Source organism: Anguilla rostrata, chromosome 14, assembly GCF_018555375.3.
Source record: "Anguilla rostrata isolate EN2019 chromosome 14, ASM1855537v3, whole genome shotgun sequence".
NCBI classification, from domain to species: Eukaryota; Metazoa; Chordata; class Actinopteri; order Anguilliformes; family Anguillidae; genus Anguilla; species Anguilla rostrata.
The window spans coordinates 34421117-34443346 of record NC_057946.1 but is presented as its reverse complement, the minus strand read 5'-3'; the positions used below and the strand labels follow the sequence as shown (position 1 = coordinate 34443346).

At 49.5% G+C, this 22230-nt stretch overlaps 1 protein-coding gene across 4 annotated transcripts in view; it reads right to left on the bottom strand.

The window, feature by feature from the left end:
* Positions 1-140: 140 nt before the first annotated feature.
* The window catches only part of LOC135240077 (AP-4 complex accessory subunit RUSC2-like), a 40396-nt gene continuing 18306 nt past the window's right edge, over positions 141-22230 (bottom strand). For all 4 annotated transcript variants that reach the window (XM_064309259.1, XM_064309261.1, XM_064309263.1 and 1 more), the window contains exons 2-13: positions 15058-16751; positions 13820-14330; positions 12100-12714; positions 11515-11739; positions 10996-11139; positions 8803-8879; positions 8292-8466; positions 7821-7926; positions 6099-6145; positions 4332-5559; positions 3855-4016; positions 141-3342 (exon numbers count right to left, since the gene is read on the bottom strand). In XM_064309259.1, coding sequence (XP_064165329.1) covers positions 3147-3342; positions 3855-4016; positions 4332-5559; positions 6099-6145; positions 7821-7926; positions 8292-8466; positions 8803-8879; positions 10996-11139; positions 11515-11739; positions 12100-12714; positions 13820-14330; positions 15058-16596 — 5025 coding nt within the window. In that variant the 5' untranslated portion in view covers positions 16597-16751 and the 3' untranslated portion in view covers positions 141-3146. The remainder of the gene's footprint in view (positions 3343-3854; positions 4017-4331; positions 5560-6098; positions 6146-7820; positions 7927-8291; positions 8467-8802; positions 8880-10995; positions 11140-11514; positions 11740-12099; positions 12715-13819; positions 14331-15057; positions 16752-22230) is intronic.

The window sequence follows — 22230 nt, the reverse complement described above, 5'->3', positions numbered from 1 at the left end:
GCTGGCATGTAGTCTACACCCTCCCCAGACCGACAGAGGACAGCGCGTCAACCAGGACCACGTGATACACACAGGGAATTGGTACAACGACTAAATTGGGGAGAAAATGGCAACAACAAAAAAAAATCACTAAAAGACACTTGTTTAGGTTGTGTTCACATGAGCACTTTGATTTTAATATCCATATTACTGTACCTTGATAATGTCATACACATTTTATAGCATGAAGGAAAAAAAGACATTAGTGGCATTTGCAGAATGTACAAGCGGAAGTAACAGTTCAATACAAATGGAAAAACAGGTTTATTTAAAACATAAACTGAAGGTATCACCGGTTCCTCTGCCATTCCCCTGTAGACAGGTGGGTTTATTCCAAGGCTCAAACATCAAGCAATTTAAGGAACCAATCAATATGCGAGCAGTTCAAGGCAGTTCTCGCCTTATTCCCTCTGTCCTCACAAAAAGGCACCATCACTCAGTTTTGTCCACTACTTGACTAGTCCTGTTCTGCTGCTAGACGTAATACTGCCTGTCATTTCTGCTAAGGGTGGAACCGATAAGAAAACTGTCCGGAAGACTGATGGGGAATTCAGCCTTTAGGACTTTGAGAACGTCGTAAAATCCTGATCACATACAGCTCTTACAGTCTTTGAAATGGTTCCACTCTTCCCACAAAAATCAATCCACATTCTTCCCACACTCTTCATTCCAGATGACAAGATGACAACACTGATTTGCCAATCCTAACTCTGTATATGCTGTTCTGGATAATATCAACTACATTTTTGTCCATTGTGGTTAGAAACTATGCAAGGAAACACATGCCTACTGGAAAACCTTTATCGTTGATATTCAATGAACAAAATATTTACAATACTGAAATAAATATGAAATAATTGTTTTTACATATTAAAAGAGAGATACATATATAATTGCACAACGGATTGTAGTACAGTGTGTTACAAATAAAGGTGCTACATAAATAATCAAGATTAAAAGTAGACAAATTTACTGTTAACTCATTTGAAAAATTAAAGCTCAGTTTACCCATCTGAAAAATCAATGGTACATCAGAGCATATGCGATTCTACTGTTGTACACTGCAGTTTACAGAGAAGGATAATGCACATTATACTATTTGACTTACAGTCAAAACAATTGCTCATTTCAACAGAATCATTTTTCATAACCATGTAACTTTTCTAACCAATGACTTGTGTTATAGGCCATAAAGATGCCACTTTTAATTTGAGCAAGTTCGATTTTAAGGCTGAGGTCCAATTCAAAATGTGTAGTTAGGCTTTTGGCATCTGAGATTCTTTGGAACCTGGCCCCTCATCCCTTTTTTCAACTTCTCTCCACCTCCACTAAGGGGCGCAACAACTCCAAAAATACCAAGCGCCCCCAGGAGACCAAAACACGGGTTGTGTTTACAACATGCCAATCGATGATTCTGGCCCTCTCTCTCACACAGTTCTACAGACAGACCCAACTGCCCTTTCGCTTTCGTTTCACATTCTTAAATACAGCACTGTGCTTTGCTATGCGTCTAGACTCACTACCACAGAATAAATAACAGCGTTAGACAATAAATTAAAGTATTGCAACACATACATTGTTCGTGTATCCACACAGGTTATCATATAGCTTGCTTGCTGTTTTTGGTGGAAGGGAATTAGATTCCCTGTTCATACCGCCAGCTCCACCACAGAGTCTTCGGGATAAAATCGGGCTTGGGGTTCAGGGTTTGGGTGGGGTGTGGGAGGAAGGGGGGGGGCGGAGTGTTCTTTGTGGGATACATGCAGGTGACCCGCCCAGCACCACCACCCTTTCCTCGTTTGACTGCAGTCTCTCTGTTCCTACGGAGGCAAAGTGGGTAGAGGGAGGGCTGTCTGAAAGCCAGCCTATTCAGAGGATCTGCTCTGTTGTTCATGGACGCTCCTGAAAACACTCTGGTAATTTGGGACTTCAGCACTCTGGTAATTTGGGACATCTCCTGAAAAGTCGGCCTCTTGTGGGATCTTTTTCGTGAACGGGTAGGTACGGGCTTTGCTCCAAACCCGTGGTGTACCAAAAACCCTTTGGTGTACCATTTTACTGTGGTGCGTTTGGGTGGGGGTGGGCATGGGGGGGTATAAGCGTTTGTGAAGAGAGTCTGGTTGGTCCATTCAAAGAGCACAGAACTGTTGGTTCAAAGGTAAAACGGTTTCCCCTGGTGTATACCCCATCAGCAGTGAACTCAGAGCATGTCTGTTTCCCACGTTCACTTCCATTCCTTTCTGATACCATTACATGAAGAGTCAGCATTACTGTGGAACTGAAAAATTCTTGAAACTCATGTAAAATACTCTGGAGGGTCCAGCAAAGTAACTTTGGTTTATCAAATAGAAATTTCTAGAATAACCACTCTAACGAGCTTGAAGGGATATTGTACTGAGCTTTGAAATTAATTCTTGAATGTAAAATGGTATCTCAAAAGCCAATTCATATTAATTGCAAAGAGAAGGAGAAGAATTACACTTTTTTTTTTAACTCTACCATTCCTCATCTGCTTAGCCATCGTCCAAAAAAAATAAATAAATAAATAGCAAACCTGCTTTGCTTGTGCTTTCTTGGAAAAAGGTTTTGCACTGAATGTTCAGTTCCACTGACACCAAGAGGTCAGATTTTTATGGCTCCTTCGAACGGCCTTACAGGCCTTTCAGTGCATCATTAATCTGTATCCGCGTTCAGCCTTCTGATTCTCAGAGGCTGTCTGCAATGTGCCAGCAGTAACACAGACAGATAGATGACCAAGTTGGATAGCTTCCAATTCATGACCAGCTTTAGTCAGAGTATGTTATAAAGTTGTGTTTTTGTGCCCTGTGCCAGTGTGAATGACGTGTGTGTTTGTGTGTGTGTGTGTGTGTGCGTGCGTGTGCGTGTGCGTGTGTGTGTGTGTGTGTGTGTGTGCGTGGGCGTGTTTTCATTCCGAGTAGACTGTGTCCTCAACTCCTGATCCAGGGTCAACTGCCCACATCCCTAATCACAACCCCCACAGATTCTGTGCAAAAATCCATAACTGACCTGGGGTCAGTGCTTGAGGGCACCAGCTACCTACAGGGCGTGTTAAGTCTCGGCGGTTTCTTGTAGCCGATGTTCCAGGATCAGTGTGGCCCCGGAGGTGCCGGGGGCTCCTCACTGAGGGTGACGTAGACGACGGGCACCAGGCCCTCAGCGCCCCCCCTGGCACAAAGGAGCCAGTCCGGCTGGGCGCGGCTCAGCACCTGCAGGACGTCCCCCCTGCTGAAGCTTAAATGCCCAGGATGGGTGGCAATGTGGTGGCATAGAGCCCGCACCTCCCTGTGAGAGAGAGAGAGGGAGAGAGCAGAAAGGGAGGAGGAGAGAGAAGAGCGTAGGAGAGAGACAAAAAGTGGGACAGAACGAAGAGAGAAGGAAGGGAGACAAAGTGGAAAAGAGGGAGGAGGCAGGGAGAGAATTATTATATATTATAGAATAATATACATGTACAATAATATTTATATTTCTGCTTGAGAACTTCTGATATACTGAACTCGCCACACATGGTGTTTAAACATAACCAAGGATTCCATAAACCCACCAAATTCTCAGCTCTGTGTTCTTAATTAACCCTATTTTTTCTCCACCATAAAGCTGAAACATAGCAGTTTGATGTATTTTTGTGTTATTCTCTCTGAACACTGTAGCAGTGGACAGCGATACACCCCCTGGGAATTCCTGCTACCCACTGGAGCCTCCTGCTATAAAGCAGAAGCCTCGATGCTAACTACCTGGTTTGTTACTGAACCCGTTATGTAGCTCAGCCATGTAAGCAGCAGTCCTGTTCATGTTACCTTGGCACTTGTTGCTGGGTGGCGTGTGCTTGCGGTTGCTCTGCTGGGGGTGGAGCCTGGCTCTGAGAGGGCGGGGTCAGGAACGGATGTCTCCCCGCCCCCACCGTTTGAGCCACGAAGTCCAGCACCGATCTGTCCAAACTCAGCCAACCTGATGGTAGTCTGAGCCACACAAGCACAGCAGGGAAACTTCATTTAGTTGTAATTTATGTGATCAAGAGACTGCAATGATGTTTAGTGGCTGCATGCTAATCTATATTAGAACAATTCAGAGCCCACAACCAATTAACTGAGAAAGTACACCTTCTGTGACCCACCCCTAATAAAATGTTGTCTTACAAAAAGTAAAAATACTGCACTGTAACTTATACTCGTTAAATGTGAACGGTTTGATTCCAGCGATGTGCATGGCAATAGAAAGTCGACGGAAAGTCACTGTTTGGGGAACACAGGTGAAGTTTAGGAGGAGCTCCTGACCTGGCCTGGGACCGGGTGGAGGGGCCCACTCCGGCTCCAAACAGCCTGCCCCAGCGTATGCTCTGCGTGGGCTCCCCCCGCGCCTCCGCTGGCTCTCCCTCCGTCGTCTCCGCCTCCTTCTCTCTGCTCCTCTTCAGCTCGCTGAGCACTGACTCAGGCGGGCTGCCCATCCACGAGGGCTTGGGCTTCCCTCGGGCGCCGCTCCTGGGCCCTGTCGCCCCCACCGTCTTCGGCCCCTCCCCCTCCTGGCCGGCCTCCGCCCCCTCCACCACGCCCTCCCTCGGCGGAGGCCGGGTCGGTCGGCGGCCGGCTCCGGGCGACTCGCCCGTCGGCCTCTTCCTCTTCTCCCACTTGACGAACTTTGACCCCTCGGTGGAGGCGTCTATGTACACCTGGGAGCTCTGCATGAGCTGGTACCACCATCCGGCCTGCCTGTCCCTCCGCCTGAGGCCGTCCCTGAAAACGCCCCTCTCCCTCCTCCTCTCAGTCTCCTCCTGCTCCTGCCCAGACTCTTCCCCTACCCCCTTCACCCTTGGTGTGCTCCTGCTCCCCCCACAGTCTCTCCAGAGTTCCATCTCTGTCGACCTACTGTTGCCCTCCCTCTGTGGCTCAGCCCTCTTCAGCCCCGCCCTCGCTTTCCTCAGCCCCAAATTTCCCATCTGCTCATCCATCCCGTCTCTCCTGGGCCCCGCCTCTTCCCTCCTAGGGCACAGCCCCTTTTGCCTCGATTCTGCTTTCTCTCTCTTAGGCCCTGCCCCCTCCATCTTAGGCTCCGCCCCTCCCATCCTAGACCACGTCCCTTCTTGCCTCGCTTCCGCTCTGCCTCTCTTAGAGTCCGCCCCCTCCATCTTAGGCTCCGCCCCTCCCACCCTAGGCCACGTCCCCTCTCTCCTCGGTTCTGTTTTCTCCCTCTCTGACCCTGCCCCCTCTGCCCTAGACTCCGCTCCGTCTCTTCTGGGCTCCGCCCCCGCCACGCCCCAACCTCTCATCAGCTGGAAAGTGGAGCGTATGGAATGTTCCAGGCCCTGGCCGGCGGAGCAGAGCTGCTCCTTGCGGCGCAGGTGCTCCTGGCCCTCCTGCAGGAGGTGGGGCTCGAACAGCAGGTCCAGGTCGAAGGGCAGCAGGGACAGGGGCTGCAGGAGCAGGAGCAGCTCCTCCAGGAGTGGCTGGCAGGCCCCCTGGGACAGAGACAGGAAGCCCCAGGGCTGGTAGTGAGCCGCTATGATGTCTGCAGAACGGGAGAGAAGAGCAGGAGAGGAGCAGCGTTACACATCAAATCACAGATGTGCTCTGAATGCTAAATCAATGCAATGCACATTCTGATACACATAACAGTATGTATATGTGAACTTATGTGTCGGTGCTGCACTGCATGTTATGGTCCTCTGTCATGTAAACTGGATGGAGGAACACTTGTTTTTAGAGCTATGACACTGAGCAAATTTATGAGCACAGTAGACTTTAAAAGGTTAATATAAAAAGGGGGTTTTCACATCAATGAGGTGAAATACTAAACAAACACATGTGAAGCATGCCTGCCTAGTCCACACTGAGACCCACAATGGAAGCAAATATGAACTTCCCTGTGTCATCTTCAATAATACTTTTTCAGCAGTATGTACATTGTATATCTTTGTGGATATCTGAATGACTTGAATTTTTTTAAAGAAGCAAGGTAATTATCATATGAAGCTAATTAACCTATTAAAATCCACAAGCATGATTTGGTACACTTCCAAAAAAAAGGAGCCATGTGTGCTCTCTTACCTTCATGAGTGTTCAGGTGATTGAACCAGAACTCTAAGGACCGTAAGCTGAAAGACATACAGGAGACAAATACATGAGCCTGCATTTATACTCTGTACAGCCCACATGAATGCCTATTAAAGATAATAGTAATAATAATATCATAAAATGCATTTACATAGTGTTGATCTAAAATATTTATGAACTAACCATGTGTGACCTTATTGCTGATGACTGACGTGCTGATTCTGGAGTTAAAGGCATGCTCAGCCAATGAGGGACTTTTCCTTATCTGGCCCAGGCCCCTACACTACCATGGTTACAGTAACCAGAGATGCCATTTAGCCTGGCAGGGGAGTAGCTAATGACTGCCTCTAGATGACATTAATGGGACGCCGCTGACGGAAATGGGAAGCACTGCCAAGATCAATTTCGTTGTTATGCCGTTGTCAGAATGACTGAGCTATGGCTGTCTTTGTTCACGCAAACGAGGTATTCTGGAACTCGCTTGTGCAGAAAGGAATTTCCCTAGAGCACAGAAACACAGTCCCCTCAGACTAAGCTCTGCAAAAAAGCTTGTGGGATCTGAACCAGCAACCGCTCAAACAGGACATGGAGTCTCAACTGCTTATCCAGACGACTGTCAAGTTACCTTCCTGCCACATAGACCCTTGTGTACGCCTTTCCATTTAGATTTATGTCCTATGTGAGTGGCAACTGCCTCAAATCCTACAAGGGGCCAGAGATTTCTCATCTCAGGAAATGAGAGGTTCAAAGAGCTGCCTGTGGGGCGCTGTGGTCGTGTTTGTGATGCAGAAACATTTCAGATCTAATAAGAGAAGCTTCAGCTCTGGACCTTCACATTACATACTAGATATTATCTACGCATCAACAAAATTGAAAAAGAAAATTTTAGAATACTACTAAACAAAAAGGATATACAAATCTAACATGAAAACCTAAATAGGGAGCTCCATGAAAAGTTTACATAAAATTTTTCTTTACTTGGGTATTAATATCAAACCTGCTGGAATTTGAAAACCATCCTTTTCTGTCTAAAGCAGCAACACTTCAGCTCTGTAGAGAGATTTCCTGTGGCCTTGCCTGTCTTCTATATAAAAAAAAACAGCCACACCACACTCCATCTCTCCAAAAATACACATTTCCTCCTGGTTAAAATCTCTTGGAAGGATCATCTATTCATCGGTTGGCAGATTCACACAATAGTGCTAAGCATATACTATTTTTAGCATTAATGGAGGAAGAAGGAGCTTGGAAGTAGTTCTGGATTTCTATTCACCAAACAAACCAATGTTTGCCCGACTAGGAAGGCAGACCCTCAGACAAGCTGATGTGTCTCTATATGATGATGTGTCTGTAACACTAGTGCTAAAGCACAAGGTAAAACACACTAGTGCCATCGGTGTGAACAAAGAGAAAAATCCAATAACTGCCACTGTAGTGCAATGTATTAACTGTTGCTCTTGGAGATGCTGGATTTTGTTTTTACCTTAAAATCAGCTACAAATTCAGACCCAAGAGACCAGGGTAGTTGACTGCACAATCAACTGCTATAACTAATCAATTAAGAGCTGTCATCATTGAACACCTGCACGCCTCGTAGCTCCCTGAGGGCTAAAGTCAACATAACAGATTTAGCTTGGCATCTGTGTTTTACATAAAGTATAAAACCATCTTTAAAATGTGAAGAGTGGGAGGAAAACAGAAGAGAAGGGGACTCACTTCAGCAGGCCGAAGATGAAGGCGTTCAGCCTCATGCTGTGGCTGGTGAGCTCCGAATACTGGCTCACCTTGCAGAAGAGGCTGTGGAGCACACGTGTGGACGGGCCTGGAGAGGGAAAGAAGGAAGGGTCATTGCTACTGGACTACAACTCCCAAGATTCTCTGCTGCACCTCAGGCACAGCTGACAAGCGGAGATTCCCTGACAGGGAATGGTGGTAACGTGTCCTAAAACTAAATTTTTTACCTCATAATTTACCACAGTTTGGAATCTGATATATTCTCTGAGGGGTGGGGTCTAGGAGGGCGAAGTGCCCCTCCCCGTCACTATGTGGTTTTGCCAGTTAATCCTTATTTTGAAGTTCAGTCAACATTCCCCTGTCAGGGAAACATACTTTGGCCAGACCTCCTTAAGCTCACTGCTAGAGATTAGTCAAGCACAGCTTGCGTTTCCTCTGTTGACTGTTACTGACCCAGCTGCGTAGAGGCCTCCACCACGCTCCAGGGCTGGTTCCGGCGCTGCCCGATTATCAGGTCCAGCACATAGGGCCGCAGGCCATCCTGCAGGACGTCCCGGATGGCGGGGCACAGGTACTTCAGGATAAGGTGCCCCACGTTGGGACTGATGGAGCTGTTGCCTAGTTTAGCCTGACAGAAAAGAGAAAAGAAAGAACATGTCGTTCAGTGGCGCATGAGGTTCTTCTTAATACTTTGAATTATTCTTATCAATTACATATAGGGTGTAACCATCTATGTCAAAATGCTTCAAGGACTCAGGAAGGCTCCTCTGTCAAAAAGGAAACTCAGGGGGAAGGGCGGTGTGGGGAGGGTGAAGATGGCCTTCACAAGGCCAACGGATAAGCGGTAAGTTTGTCCAACCAAATTCTTGCCCTAAGTTTAATTTCCTCTGAGATATACAGGGCCCTTTCCTGTTATTTTAATCCTCGGGTAAAAATGTTGGGTTTGCTGCCAAATCAGCCGCACCTTCACGCCAGTGTCCCGGCTGGTGCCAAAATGAGCCACGATCAGGTCCACCGAAGTGTTGATGGCTTTCACCAGACCTGAGAAAAGACAAACACAAGATACCCAGTTAGGCTCATTTCCTCATTCCTCAATCAATGTCCATGCTAACGATGGACTAACGATGAATGTGGAGTATGAAAACACGTAGGCCATGTAAGTTGTACAGGAGAACGGTTTCTAGTAAGCAAATGAATAAAGATTGAAAAAATATTAAGAGCACTCCTTACATGGTCAGTAGGAGAGTCGCTGAAGGCATATTTTACGGTAATGAGAAATGATTTCTCAGTCTTTCCAGCTGGTTAAATACAGGTAAAATTCTCCTCAGAAGCTCACCTGGAATCTCCATTTAAGGAATGCTCTTAATAATAATAAAAAATCATTGTTCATTTGCTCAGCAGATGTCCTTCTTCAGCTGAGGTCATATCCTGGCTGAGGGCGTTCATACAGCTGATGTACACAAAAGAAATTTAGGCTAAGCACTACAGCAGCGTTTACTGCACTGTTCTACAGCAGAGCCCCACACTCCCCCGAGATTTGAACCAGCAATCCTCATGTTACAAGTCCAGCAGCCTAACCATTATAATACACGGCCATGTTTTCAGCTTGGTGAGTCCTCAAGCCTTCATTCTCTAACCCTAACTGCTGCATCAAAATCTCTTCATGCATGAAATAATGGCATCCCTCATTAATTCATCAGTGTTAGTGGGACAACGAACAATTAGGTATTTTAGGAATGTTACAAGCCTAATTAATGATGTGTGAACAGGATGCTCCTGAAAATATGACATCACCAGTTTTGCTCAGTCTAAATTATGACCGCAAGCTGTTTATTCACACTTGGCAAAATTACCCACTGTTTGTTTAAGTTCTCAGACACTAATTTCACTGGAGATTTTAAACCAACTGACCTTCATGATTTTATGCTTTCTTATTCTGTTTTATCAATGAAACAGTACAAAGAAAAAGGAAAAAGAAAAAACAAACAGCCACAGTATAAGCAGAATATTTAATCACACCGTGGCCCACATAACGCCTGTATAAACAGCAGAGACACACGTGCATGCTCTATATCTCTCTCTATCTCTCTCTCTCTCTCGCTCTCTCTCTATCTCTCTCTCTCTCTCTCTCTCTCTCTCTCTCTCTCTCTCTCTCTCTCTCTCTCTATCTCTCACACACACACACACACACACACACACACACACACACACACTCACACACACACACACACACTGCTCCTGCACTGTGAGGTAAGGCCTTTTTCCCGAGAGACCCCCCGCAGTAATTCAACCAATCGCACGCCAGGAGAGACTAAAGTAGGTCACGTTTGAAAGGAAGCCCCTTCCCCCCTGGGTAGAGAAGACACTGCGCCAGCATGCGTCTTCTTCTCCTGCCTGTCTCTGCATCATGTACCACAGCAGACTAATGCGAACAAAACACCTCATTAACGGATCTTCTGCTTTTCCAGGGAGAAGGCTCATCATTCAGCGAGTGAGAGAAGATTGTCATCCACCCCAGAGAACCCAACACTCAATAAATTTTTTTCAAATGATTTTTTCTGCTCAGTGAACTTGTTGATTTCAAATTTGACTTGTTAACTTTGTTTGAATTGATTTTCCTTGGTGTGAATTCGAGTTATGTCCCTGTTAATCTGCACTGCATCCCTAAATAATATACCAACATTGACCGGCCTAAATCCTCCACTTTGACTCGTCTTTGTGACATCCTAGCTGACAGAAGCAGTGCGTAGGTCTCGCTGAGGAAGCCATTTTCCCCTCAGACCTGCTGCTTCATAGTCTACTCACACCCGACGCATCAGGCGTCATCAGACAGACACACACATCCCTACCAGGGACTCAACATTTGGAGCCAATCATTGCGTTTTACTGTGAAGCGCAAAACTCTGGTTCAAACAAGTCAGTGACTGACAGCTCCTCATAGCTCCACCCACTGTTGCGGGGGTTTACAAAACCTCATTTCCCAGACACTAGAACGAAGCTTTGTGCACGTAGGCCACCTTGGAGGAGAAGGGCGGCCCCACCTCTTCTTGAGGGCCCACCTCCAGACACCCCACTGCAGTCTACAGGCCACACCGCGAGGGCCCCGCCCCCCAGATGCCCCGCCCTCGGACGCCCCGCCCAGGAAGCTTGGCCTCACCTCTCTTCTGTGCCAGGTTGATGGAGATGGACTCCGAGGTGGCGTCAGGGGAGAGGCAGAACTCCTCCGGCGGCTTTTCGGTCAGGGAGAAGTGGTCGGGGAAGAAGTCGCTGTAGTAATGCTGCCCGGCCTTCCCACTCGAGACTGAGGGCAGATAAAATATATGAAGTGAGGCTCGGTCTCAGCCTGGTCACTGGAGCTCCATTTGTCCAGCTGAAGCAACTTTAATTCAAAGAAGGCAAATCAATCTGGATATTTTAACATTGCCATAGCTCACACACACACAGAATTACAACTATTCTTGCAACATGACTTGGACTTTTTAGAGATTAATGAAGTATAACTCACATGCAGACATACACACACACACATGCGCACACACGCACTCACACACACACACACACACACACACATGCGCGCACACACGCTCACACACACACACACATGCACGCGTACACACAGGCACACACGCACACACACACACACACAGACACACACAGTCTGTGTGAGAACCTGTACCATTTGGCCGGGCGTGAGCGTGACTGGTGGCTGCTGGGAAGTCGAACACATTGCGGCGGGAGAGCCTGCTTTCGGCGCTCCTCCTGGTGTCCAGACTGCCAGAGAGCGGGGTCCTCTCCACGCCCAGTGGGGTCCTCTCAGCGCCCAGCGGGGTCTTCTCCACGCCCAGCGGGTTCCGCCGACGGTACTCCCGCCATTTCAGGGCCTGAGGAGAGAGGTGGTGCGCTGCGGAGCGAAGGACACAGAAGCACAGGTTCGATGAAGAGATGATGAACAGAATGAGCAGTGGAGGAGTGCGAGGGAGGTAGAGGAGAGAAAAGAGAGGAGAAAGGGGCACTTAGACAAACACAGCGTGCCATCCAGGATTTTAATAAGAGAAATATGCCTGTGTGTGTGTGTATGTGTGTGTGGGTATATAGACTGTTTCGAGTTTCCTATTATAATCAAAATTACTTATTGTAATTGTAAAGTCTTGTATTATTTCTCATTGCCATTGTTATTTTTATGCAATACAGTTTTTTTTCCCAATAAAGCAAACATGGGTTGAGTTGACCTGAGCTATCAGGCATGCTGTCGGACACCTACCATTGAGGGCCCGGAGTCCAGTACAGCTGGGCGCGGCGGCTGGCTCCAGCTGCACCAGGGGGCTGAAGGTGGCGGTGGGCGGGGCCAGCAGGCTGGGCAGCGGCTTGTGGTGCAGGCAGTGGGCGGAAATGGGCGGGAGCACGGCCGGGGGCGGCAGCTCCTTCTTCAGGGGGGCTGGGGGCGGGGTGTGAGGCGGGCGGACCTGCTTGGGGCGGGGCTCTAGGGCGGGGGCGGGCCCAGGGGCGGGGCTGGGCGAGGCCCGCGCAGGGAGAAGGCTGGCCTGCAGGGGGCAGGAGAGGCTGCGGGGGGGCTGGGGCCTGCCGCGGCCCGGTTCGGGGCTGGGCGGGGTGCAGGTGGAGCAGGTGCCCGAGCTGGCCGCCCCCTGCAGGCAGACGGGGGAGTAGCTGCCCAGCGGGGAGGGGCGGGCCGAGTCGGGGGCGGGCTGGCCCGTGGGACGGCTGTACATCTGGCTGACGTACTCGCTGAGCAGGGGCCGGAGCGGCTTGCTCTGGGCCTTGCCCACCTGGTGCTGCAGGGTGAAGGGCTGGATGGGCAGGGTGGTGGGCCGCTGGTCCTTACTGTACCGCACCACATCCCCCGAGGAACAAGAGCCGCCTGGACAGGACAGCGGGAGGGGGAGGAGGAAGAGGGGAGAGAGGATGGGAGGATAAGGGAGGAGAGGAGGGGGGCGGAGGATGGGAGGACAAGGGAGGAGAGGAGAGAGAGGATGGGAGGATAAGGGAGAAGAGAGAGACTATCAGTACTTCACTTATGAATCTTTTATCCATCATGAGTTGTCTTCGTACAGCCGCGTGGATTACAGTTACATATACATACGAACAAACGACAAACAGCAAACACACACCACACATTCCTACATGCATACAAGCATGACAAATTTCAGATGTTATGTAATGTCTGCCATGTCACGCGTGTGTGTGTGTGTGTGTGTGTGTGTGTATGTGTCTGTGTGTGTGTGTGTTTCCGGCCAGAACGTCCCGTTCCCTCAGCCACTGGGCCCTTTAACCCCACCGGAATGTGGAACAGCAGGAACAGTCCGGAAAAAATTCCTGCAGGACCCTCTCGTTTCTGACGGCCAGGGCTGTTCTGCTGGAAATTAAAGGAAGGCCGAAGAGTGACGCACAGGCTAAGGGTTTGCCAAGACGTCCTCAGCGTGAGTGGCATGACGAATTGCAGTTACATAAGGAAACTTTGTTCCTTACATGCGTTGTATACTTGTTCTCTTTGCGTACTTGTCCAAAGTATTCTGACGGATACCATGCAAATGCGTAGAAATCCATCACAAAAATGTGAAATGCCCAAACACTTTCTCTGTGCACAACTTCACCGTTCTTCTTTCCCTTAACCATGCTTTGGTGATGGCAGGGACGGCCAAACTTCTAATTTGGGGGTACCAAAAAAAAAAACTAGGTGTGGCTAGGACCCCCCAATGTACCAGGGGTGTCGAATCTTATCCCAAAAGGGCCGGCGTGGGTGCAGGTTTTTCTTTTAGCACTAAGAAACCTGATTTTACTTATCAACGCCTGGACTGAACACCACGATTAGTTAATCACTTGAATCAGGTGCTGGGCTAAAATAAAGACCTGCGCCCACACCGGCCCTTTTGGGATAAGATTACACACCCCTGCAGGGCACAGTGTGTTACCGCCAGCGCCTCCATGCCTCCTGTCCAGACAGGTGAGGGGCGCCCTCCTCTCACCTTCAGCTCTGGTGCGCAGCTCCCGTCCCGCGGATTCCCGCGCGCCCCCGTCCTGGCCGCAGCAGAGGGGCATGGGGGGCAGGCTGTGGCTCTCCCTCAGGTGGGGCAGCTCAGGGGCGGGGCTGTGCTCGTGGGAGGAGGCGGGCGTGGCCTCCGCGCTGGCCCTCAGGGAGGGGGAGCCGCCTCCCCCGTTCCGCCTCTTGCTCCGGGCGATCTCGGCGAAGGAGGTGACGCGGGGCGGCGTCGGGGGCGGGGAGTGGGCGGAGCCGAGGCTGAGGTGGACGGGGCAGCTCAGCATCCGCTCCAGGGAGCCCGCGGAGGGGGAAGGGGGGCGGTCCAGGGTGCGGTCGTAGCTGCGGGAGCGGGGGCGGCCCGTGGCCCCGCCCACATCCCGCCCATCCCTGCCGCTCGGCGGCGGCGGCGGCGACACGTTGACGTACAGCTGCCCCTCGATCCTGTTCTGGGAGGGGTCCGAGCCTCCTCTCTGTGTCCCCTCATCATCCTCCTGGTCCTGTATGGAGGAAAGACGACAGGACGGGTTCTGAGTTACGACCAGGCCAAACCATCACTCACTCATACCCCCGCCCTCTCCTACTCCCCGTCACATCTCATTTCTCCCATACATTACACTACAGTCATTCAGCAGAGGCTCCCGTCCAAAGCAACATCCAGCACAGGAGAAACATAAGTGTATTCACCTGGTCTATATGAGCTATAGTGCCAGACTTGGCTAACGACATTCCCAAATGAGCCTAATTCAACATCACTGAAGCACTAATGCAAATGAATAACGTATAAGAATGAAAATATAAACCCTGAACACATACAGATTACATAACTTCAAAGTCCTTGCAAGTCCCATAGTAAATGAGTTTTTCTATTCCATCTGTAACTAATTTCTGTCCTTTCATATACTTTCATATTCTTAAACCAAATTTTGGAAAAGATAAATGCTGTATGCTGTATCTATGCTGTATCTGCAGGTCTGGAAACTCAGAATACGAAACAAATGTAAATTGAGACGAACCAAAATGCTTTTAAACTGATGTAATTAGGCCACAGTTGGCCCTGGCATGGCAGGAATTTGACCCCGGACCATGAGGCCCACCCCTCAACAGCGCCTGAGGATGAACCACCCAGAAGACCCCCTATTATGCAAATTCAGCATAGTCAAAAAGGGCCAAATCGCTATAACACCCCTAAAAACCCGAATAAGCCCTCATCTTCCCCCCTCGTACCTGGGACAGGTCCTCTTGGATGGCCTCCTCGCCCTCCTGCTCCTGGGGCTGCCTGAAGAGGTAGTACTCGGTGGCCTGGGTGGGGCTGCCCCCCCGGTCCTGCTCCTCGGAGCAGCTGCCGATGGAGGAGCCGGGGGGGCTGGGCGAGGACTGGGACGAGAGGTCGCAGGTCACCAGCTTGTAGTAGTTCTGCGTGGCGGCGGCCAGCCGGGCCTGGCTCTGCACGCAGGCGGCCAGCTCCGCCGCCTCGCAGGGCACGTGGTACGAGTTGCAGTTGGCGTCCAGGGCCTCGGGGGTCTGGCAGGCGCAGGAGGAGGGGCAGGGGCCGCCCTCCCGGGGAGAGGCCCCGGCGACGGCCCGGAGGTCGGTCGGCGAGACGTGAAGGTCCAGGTAGAAGGCGCCCCCCGGCTCGGGGGAGGAGGAATTGCAGGACTGCTCGGCGGAGCTGTTGAGGTTGGGCGGCTTGGCGGGCACGGCGTTGTTCATCTTGTTGTAGATGGCGCTGAAGTTGACCAGCACGCCGTCGGAGCTGTTGCAGGAGGAGTCGCTGCCGTAGCCCGTCGGGCCCTCGGGGAAAGCTTCCGGAAAAGGCTCGGGAAGGCTGCAGCAGCAGCAGCGGCGGCGGGAGGAGGAGGGCGGGGCAAAGTCGCAGCTGGAGCCGCAGCTGCACGTCTGGCCGCGCTGGCTGCCCCTGGGGGGGACCTCGTCATCCTCCTCCTCTTCGTCTTCCTCCTCGTCCTCCTCCTCCTCGCCCCACTCCTGCTCCCCGCAGTCCATGGACAGGGTGGAGCCGCTGCTGCCATGGCGACACTGGCGTTCGAGCCCCAGCAGGTTCAGGCCTTCCAGCCTGGTGGCGGCTTTTAGGGCTCCGATTCGGGCCCCCTCCAGGGCAGCCTCCGGCCCCCCCGCCAGGCCCCCAAAGGCACTCCAGGACCGGCGGCCGCTCATCAGGAAGGCTTCGGGGGGGAACCCCACATCGTGCAGGTGAAAGGGTGACACCCCCGACCCGTTGTCCATGGCGCCGTTGGAATTGCCGTGGAGGTGGAAGGAGGAGTCCTCCAGGTAGCCGTTCAGGTTGTCTCCTTCGTCGTCCTCGTCGTACTCCTCGTCGTCCTCCTCGGCGTTGAGGAGGAAGGGGTTGTGCCGGAGCGGGTTGCCCTTGTCCCGGCCCTTGGGACCCAGGGGCAGGAGGGGCGGGTCCTCCGAGTTGTTGGAGGTGAAGGAGGAGGAGTCGCTGACCAAGCTGCCACCCCGGCGGCCCGCGCCCTCCATCCCTCCGCCCTCGCCCCCGCCCCCGCTCCCGCTGGAGCAGCTGCTGCTGGAGGTCTGGATCAGGCTGCTGTACACCAGCGCCTCCCGGGACACCACGTCCCGCTCGGGCAGCGAGGTGGTCCGCGTCAGGCCCAGGTTGTCCGGGGTGCAGAAGGGCGTGGCGTGCTTGGAGGACCCGCAGCACTGCCGGCCCGGGACCTGGCAGTGCACCAGGGGGATGTGATGCACAATCAGGGTCTCCCCCGAAAGCTTGGGGGGGCTGTCCATTCTCTCTGCAGTAAGGGCTGGTGAGGGCAGGACTGCAAGTGGTCTGTGCTGGGGGGGGTTTAGTTCAGACAGTTGACACCGGGACCTGAGTTACGGAACTCTGGGAAGGAGGCGATGACGTGGGAGCAGGAGTCCCCATAGTCCGAGTGAAACATCTGAAACGAGACGGAAACGGAAAGCCGGAAGGGTCAAACTTACGCAGAGCATTTCTGTTCAGTACACCACTTACACAGAGAAACAGATTTTTATTTTTTTTAAAAGGAATAAACCTTCTCTTTCTCAAACGGCAGCAGGCAGCAGGTCTAGTGGCACTCAGCTGTGAATAGTGAAGTGTGCCACACCTCTAAAAATACTCAGCTCACGCTCCGTCAAATCCCCCCGCTTCTAATTATAACAATGTCCCGCGGTTTTGTGTAGCAACAAAAGAGTGAGGAGGACTAAGAGGAGTCATGTGCCGGGAGTGGGATAAACAGCACGGCAGTGGGAGGCGTTTCAGGGCCCATATTCACAAAGCATCGGCTTTCTGAGATCAGGTTTCCTCGGTCCTCATCCTACCATTTCCATTACGAGCTAAAATGCCAAACTGATCCTAGATCAGCGTTTCTGGTCAGAAAGTGGGCCCAGATTGACAGGGCTATCTCGGGCAAATTCCCAGAACGTGCCCATTACCTCCTAACCTGAGTTATGGCCCTAAAAGCGCAGGCAGTCACGCACACCCTCAAATGCCAACATGCCAACTGGCCCACTTACAGTACCATCCCACATAAAGAGTTTGAAAGTGAGTCGGCAAGTTAGCCCTATTTATCAAAGACACTGCAGGAAACCCTTCAGAGACACCGAACGGCACACAGAGGTCACCAACAGTAAGAAACCAAAACGTGACACAGCGAGGTCACCAACAGTAAGAAACCAAAACGTGACACAGCGAGGTCACCAACAGTAAGAAACCAAAACGTGACACAGCGAGGTCACCAACAGTAAGAAACCAAAACGTGACACAGCGAGGTCACCAACAGTAAGAAACCGTGCCCCCAAACCAAACAGCGGAAGTATCTGAGTGGCGAAGGAACACGTGTAGTCTTACCCAGGGCTACTGGGACAGGATTCACGTAATGTTATCTTGACTACTGGACTCCAAAACAGTGTTTTCACCTTTCCTCTGTGCTAAAAGTTATGCATATAAGGAGGAGACCACTTTCCGCCAGTAGTATGGCTCTATACAGACCACTATCTAACTTGGTGGACGTGGACCTGTCTCTGGCTCCTGTAGCCTGCATAAATACAAATGTGTGCCCTGCTACAAGAGTAGAGTATAAGCTAGTGACTACAGGGTGCAGATATCTAGAGTTCTATATGTAGGTCAGGTTTGCAGTGTTAAGCGTCAACGAATGCCCGGCTAAAATGGATGTAGTTTACTGTTCAGTGTGTTCAGTAATACTGATATACAATATACAATGGTCCGAAATGTGAGAGGTGAAATGGCTTTGCGCATGCGTAGGAGTCATGCGTGATGCGGAGGTGACCATGTTGATGAGTCTCCCCGAACCATTGCACTTCTGTTCTTACATCCAAGGCAAAACCCCAAGTCATAAAATAAAAACACAATCATAACAAAACAGTGAAAGAATGAATCCAGCTTGCGCTATCTCTGCAAGCATGCCACACTGGGTTAACCTTTGTAGCTGAGACACCAACTTATTCCCCATGACATCGGCTTGCCAGCAATACAAAACATGATTACACTGTGTTATGGAGAACCTACGTTTTACATAATGCTGATCCAATTGGATGTTTTGCAACTGAGCACTGTCTCTTTATCACACTCGCTGACTCCCTGTCAGCACAGTAAACAGCCTGTTTTCTTTAGGAGGTCTGACAAGGAGCACACTTCCGTAAACCGCCTGACAACATCAATGTCTGGGGAAGTAAACAACAGGATGGGTCCTCAGGAACTGAAGAAGTTCCCATAATGTTAAACAGTTAATTTACTGAATTTCAGTTTCCTGAACTGAAATGGAATTGAGCCCCGACCTTGATGAAAGCTCAACTGATGACAAGAGGAAATGCTGAAATCAAAAAGCTACAGGTGGGCAGGAGACAGAGGCTCTGTCCGTGTGGTGGTGAGCTTGGGAAAAATTCCAGAACTGAATTAGACCAATCCAAAATCCACTTAAGTGAACGGCAAAACATCTTCTGCCAGATTATTGCACCTGCCAAACAATTTCCAAACCCCCTCACCACTACCGCACAGGTACACAATGTTCGAGTCACAGGAACTAACTCCCTGCAAGACGTACTGTAAATAGGACAATTTGACAGCTAAAGATGCCCTTGGCTGGCACATTTGAGGGTAAGGCATACTTACATAAAAAACAGAGAGATATTACAGGCTCTCTGATGACTTCACTGAGACTGAGATGGTGATTTTGAATGATACGTTACAATTTATGTCTTCCCTGTGTTAAACATTCAACAGACTTGTAATGCATTATACAGGAATCATGAATTAATCACAAAGGGTAAATTAACGGTTTAATGAGTTGCTAGCTGCCACAGTATCACACCCTGCTGAGCTGAAATGGTTAATTTTACAAATGACAGTTCCACACATTCCTTTGTGTCATGCACAGCCACACATACACGCACGCACACACACACACGCGAGTACACACACATACGTATACATATACATGTGCATGCATGCGCACACACACACGCACAAGAGCACATATGCACATTTGCACACATGCACACACACACACACACACACACACACACACGTATGCACGTTCTCTTCTCTCCATAATCGTTGGAGTATACACAACCTTAGTAGCTGGGACAGCTGCAAGTCAATTCCAATACCTTGGTGGAACGTAAAATTGCAGGAAGGCATGCAAAGCTCTCTCCCTGGTAAAAGTCCAGCACTGGCACACCATGTGGGCACCAGAGAACTGGCATACACTGGAATACCGAGCCCCCGCACTCACAGCACACCGAACCTTCAGCCAGGCTGCCGGTCCTGTGACTCAGCGTGCTACATGTGTAGGTTGTGCTTGGGTCACCTCCAAATACGGTTCCCAAGCCAAAGTCTGCACACGAAAATGTATTCATTTAATTAATTTAGCCACAAACCTTGCTAACGTGTGACCGCAGCAGGATCAGGAAGCAAGGTTCAAGAAGGGTCCATCAAGTGAGGTCATCAAGTAGCAGGGAGAACCTAACAAAGATTATCCCTCCCTAGATGTACACCGGGCTCGCTCTTCATACCTGCATATTCAAATACGCTACTTTACTTGGCCTGTCTATGTTACCAGCTAGTTAAAAACCCCAGGCTAAAATATGCCCAACCAACACAATTAGGCTATTTGCTCAGCCTAACTTTCACTACTTGCACAAGGCCGTGAAGCAGAGAACGAGCACACACTCGAAACAGGGTTCCTTTTTTTTTTTTTAAATCACCACTGTAATACACACACACACACACACACACAAAAGAAAATGCATTCTCTTCTCAAGCTTTCTTGCTGAACTGGTTCACTGCCCGTGGCTGGTCAATAGGACAGCAACGTGCAGCAATTACAGGGCAATGACCCGACAGCCTCTCTGGAGGTCTGTCACTGTGCTCGTCAGAAGGAGGATAAATGTGGGTCAGGGTGTAGTTTTACACATCCTCCATTCACTAAACACAGAGAACTCAGTGAAAACCACTGATTTTCAGAAACACACCAGACATTCAGCTCAGTACTCTTGATGCAAAGTTCTGTCTGCTTACTGCTGAAACTGAAACATCCCAATTTGATGCATTTTCTGAATAGGGGCGAGCCCATGGACAATACTGTGGCAGCAAAGGTTTGGTGCTGTAATACAGAATTTTGAACTCCCATTTTATGAATTACAATGATGATTACAAACATCTTGTAGAAGTTCTTATCCTTGCAGAACAACAAGAAAAAAAAACCCTTCAAACTATTAGCCTCATAACCACTTTGCAACAGGTCACTGTGAACTGAGACTATACAGAGAAGAGCAGGACTAACATTTAATGGGAAAGTGTTTTTTGTTGGACAAGTATCTAATATTCAGGAACGATAAACAATACTAAGAAAATCAGCCACCACTGTGCTGCTCTCAGTGTGAAAAGGGCAATTTTATGCAACATTGACAGTGGGAACAATGCCTTAAATCATGGCATTTGAAAAATACCACCATCAAATACATATTAGCTAAATTTCTTGCGGCATTGACTCTCATAGTCCCTTTAGGGAAGCCGCACATTTGCACTTAAATTAGCCTTAATTAGCTCATGTAGGACAAATTAAATCGCTAGCTCAGCTGTTCATAAACTTGTGAGCTCAAACAATTAGACATTCAGGCACCCCTTTAAATATTCATTTTAAAAAATGAACGACTGGTACTTCAAACAAAAATAGCTTAGAATTATGGTTCTGATATTTTTGTCAAAAAGCGTGTTAACATGGGAATGGTTTATGCCATGTTGCTGTACATTGAACTGCTATAGCAACATTAAAAAATGTTACGAGTAACAGTGTAGCAAAACAGAACACTGCAATGCTATGGGGTTTGACCATTCAAGCCTGACATCTCAAAACTGAACATATTTAGAGACAGAACACTTTCATTCCAAGCTCCAGGTGTGTACAGTCAGTGCATTCACAGCCAATAGCTTATACGCTTTTAAAAGGCATGCACGAGATCTTTCCCTATGTGTTCATATGGGCTTCCTCATAATATAATCAAACATAAGAGCGGCACTGGTAATGGTCGATTAAAGAACAACGGTCAGCATCATGTGCATTACAGAGTATCAATGCATTTGACAGCGGGCTTCTATGTTAGCGTGCGCTAAGCGGCATTAACAATATTAGTCTGAGCCGGTGACCTGAATTATTAGTTCGACCCACAGAGTCCGCCTACGTTAAACGACACTACAGAGTTAATGCACTACGCAATCTCGGTAACCCCGCTAATGGGCTTTATGTGTTCCCAGATGCGCAGCAACATGGAGTCGAATGCCCCAGCGCAGCATGACGGTACAGCACACTGCCCCGCCATTAAAATTCTCACAACACTCTCCGCAAACATCTTCCTGCGAGGGCAGCATTTTCCACAAAAACGAATTTTAGACCGCAAAGTGTTCATCGGAAAGGGAAGCTTCCGGCTGTGTTTGGGGTTAACACAGCTCTCAGGCACTGAAACGCAATTGGGATATAATGGGAGAAAACGTGTATTCTGCGAAGACTTTTTTTAAGCATTTCAGTTCATTGAAGCTGCTGTGTTTCATCTATGCCTCCAGGACATAACAACTGCAGAAAAAAACAATTCCAGACAGAAAACCTCTACCTACACCAAGTCTGATGACAGGAATCACTGCCAGGAACTGCTGCCAAAAGAAAACAGAAAATAACAACAACAGCATGTCACACTACCCTGGCCTGAGCTCCACAGAAGACCCACGATAACGATGAATACACACCCCTGAAAATCTGAATCATAAATCGGTTTCACACCAAAAACGCTGGCCTCTCTCAGCTGACCCACATTCACTCCAGCAAACCAATACTGGCCTTGGGCCTTTCACACTGCACCTAGAATCTGGACACTGTGATCGGAGCG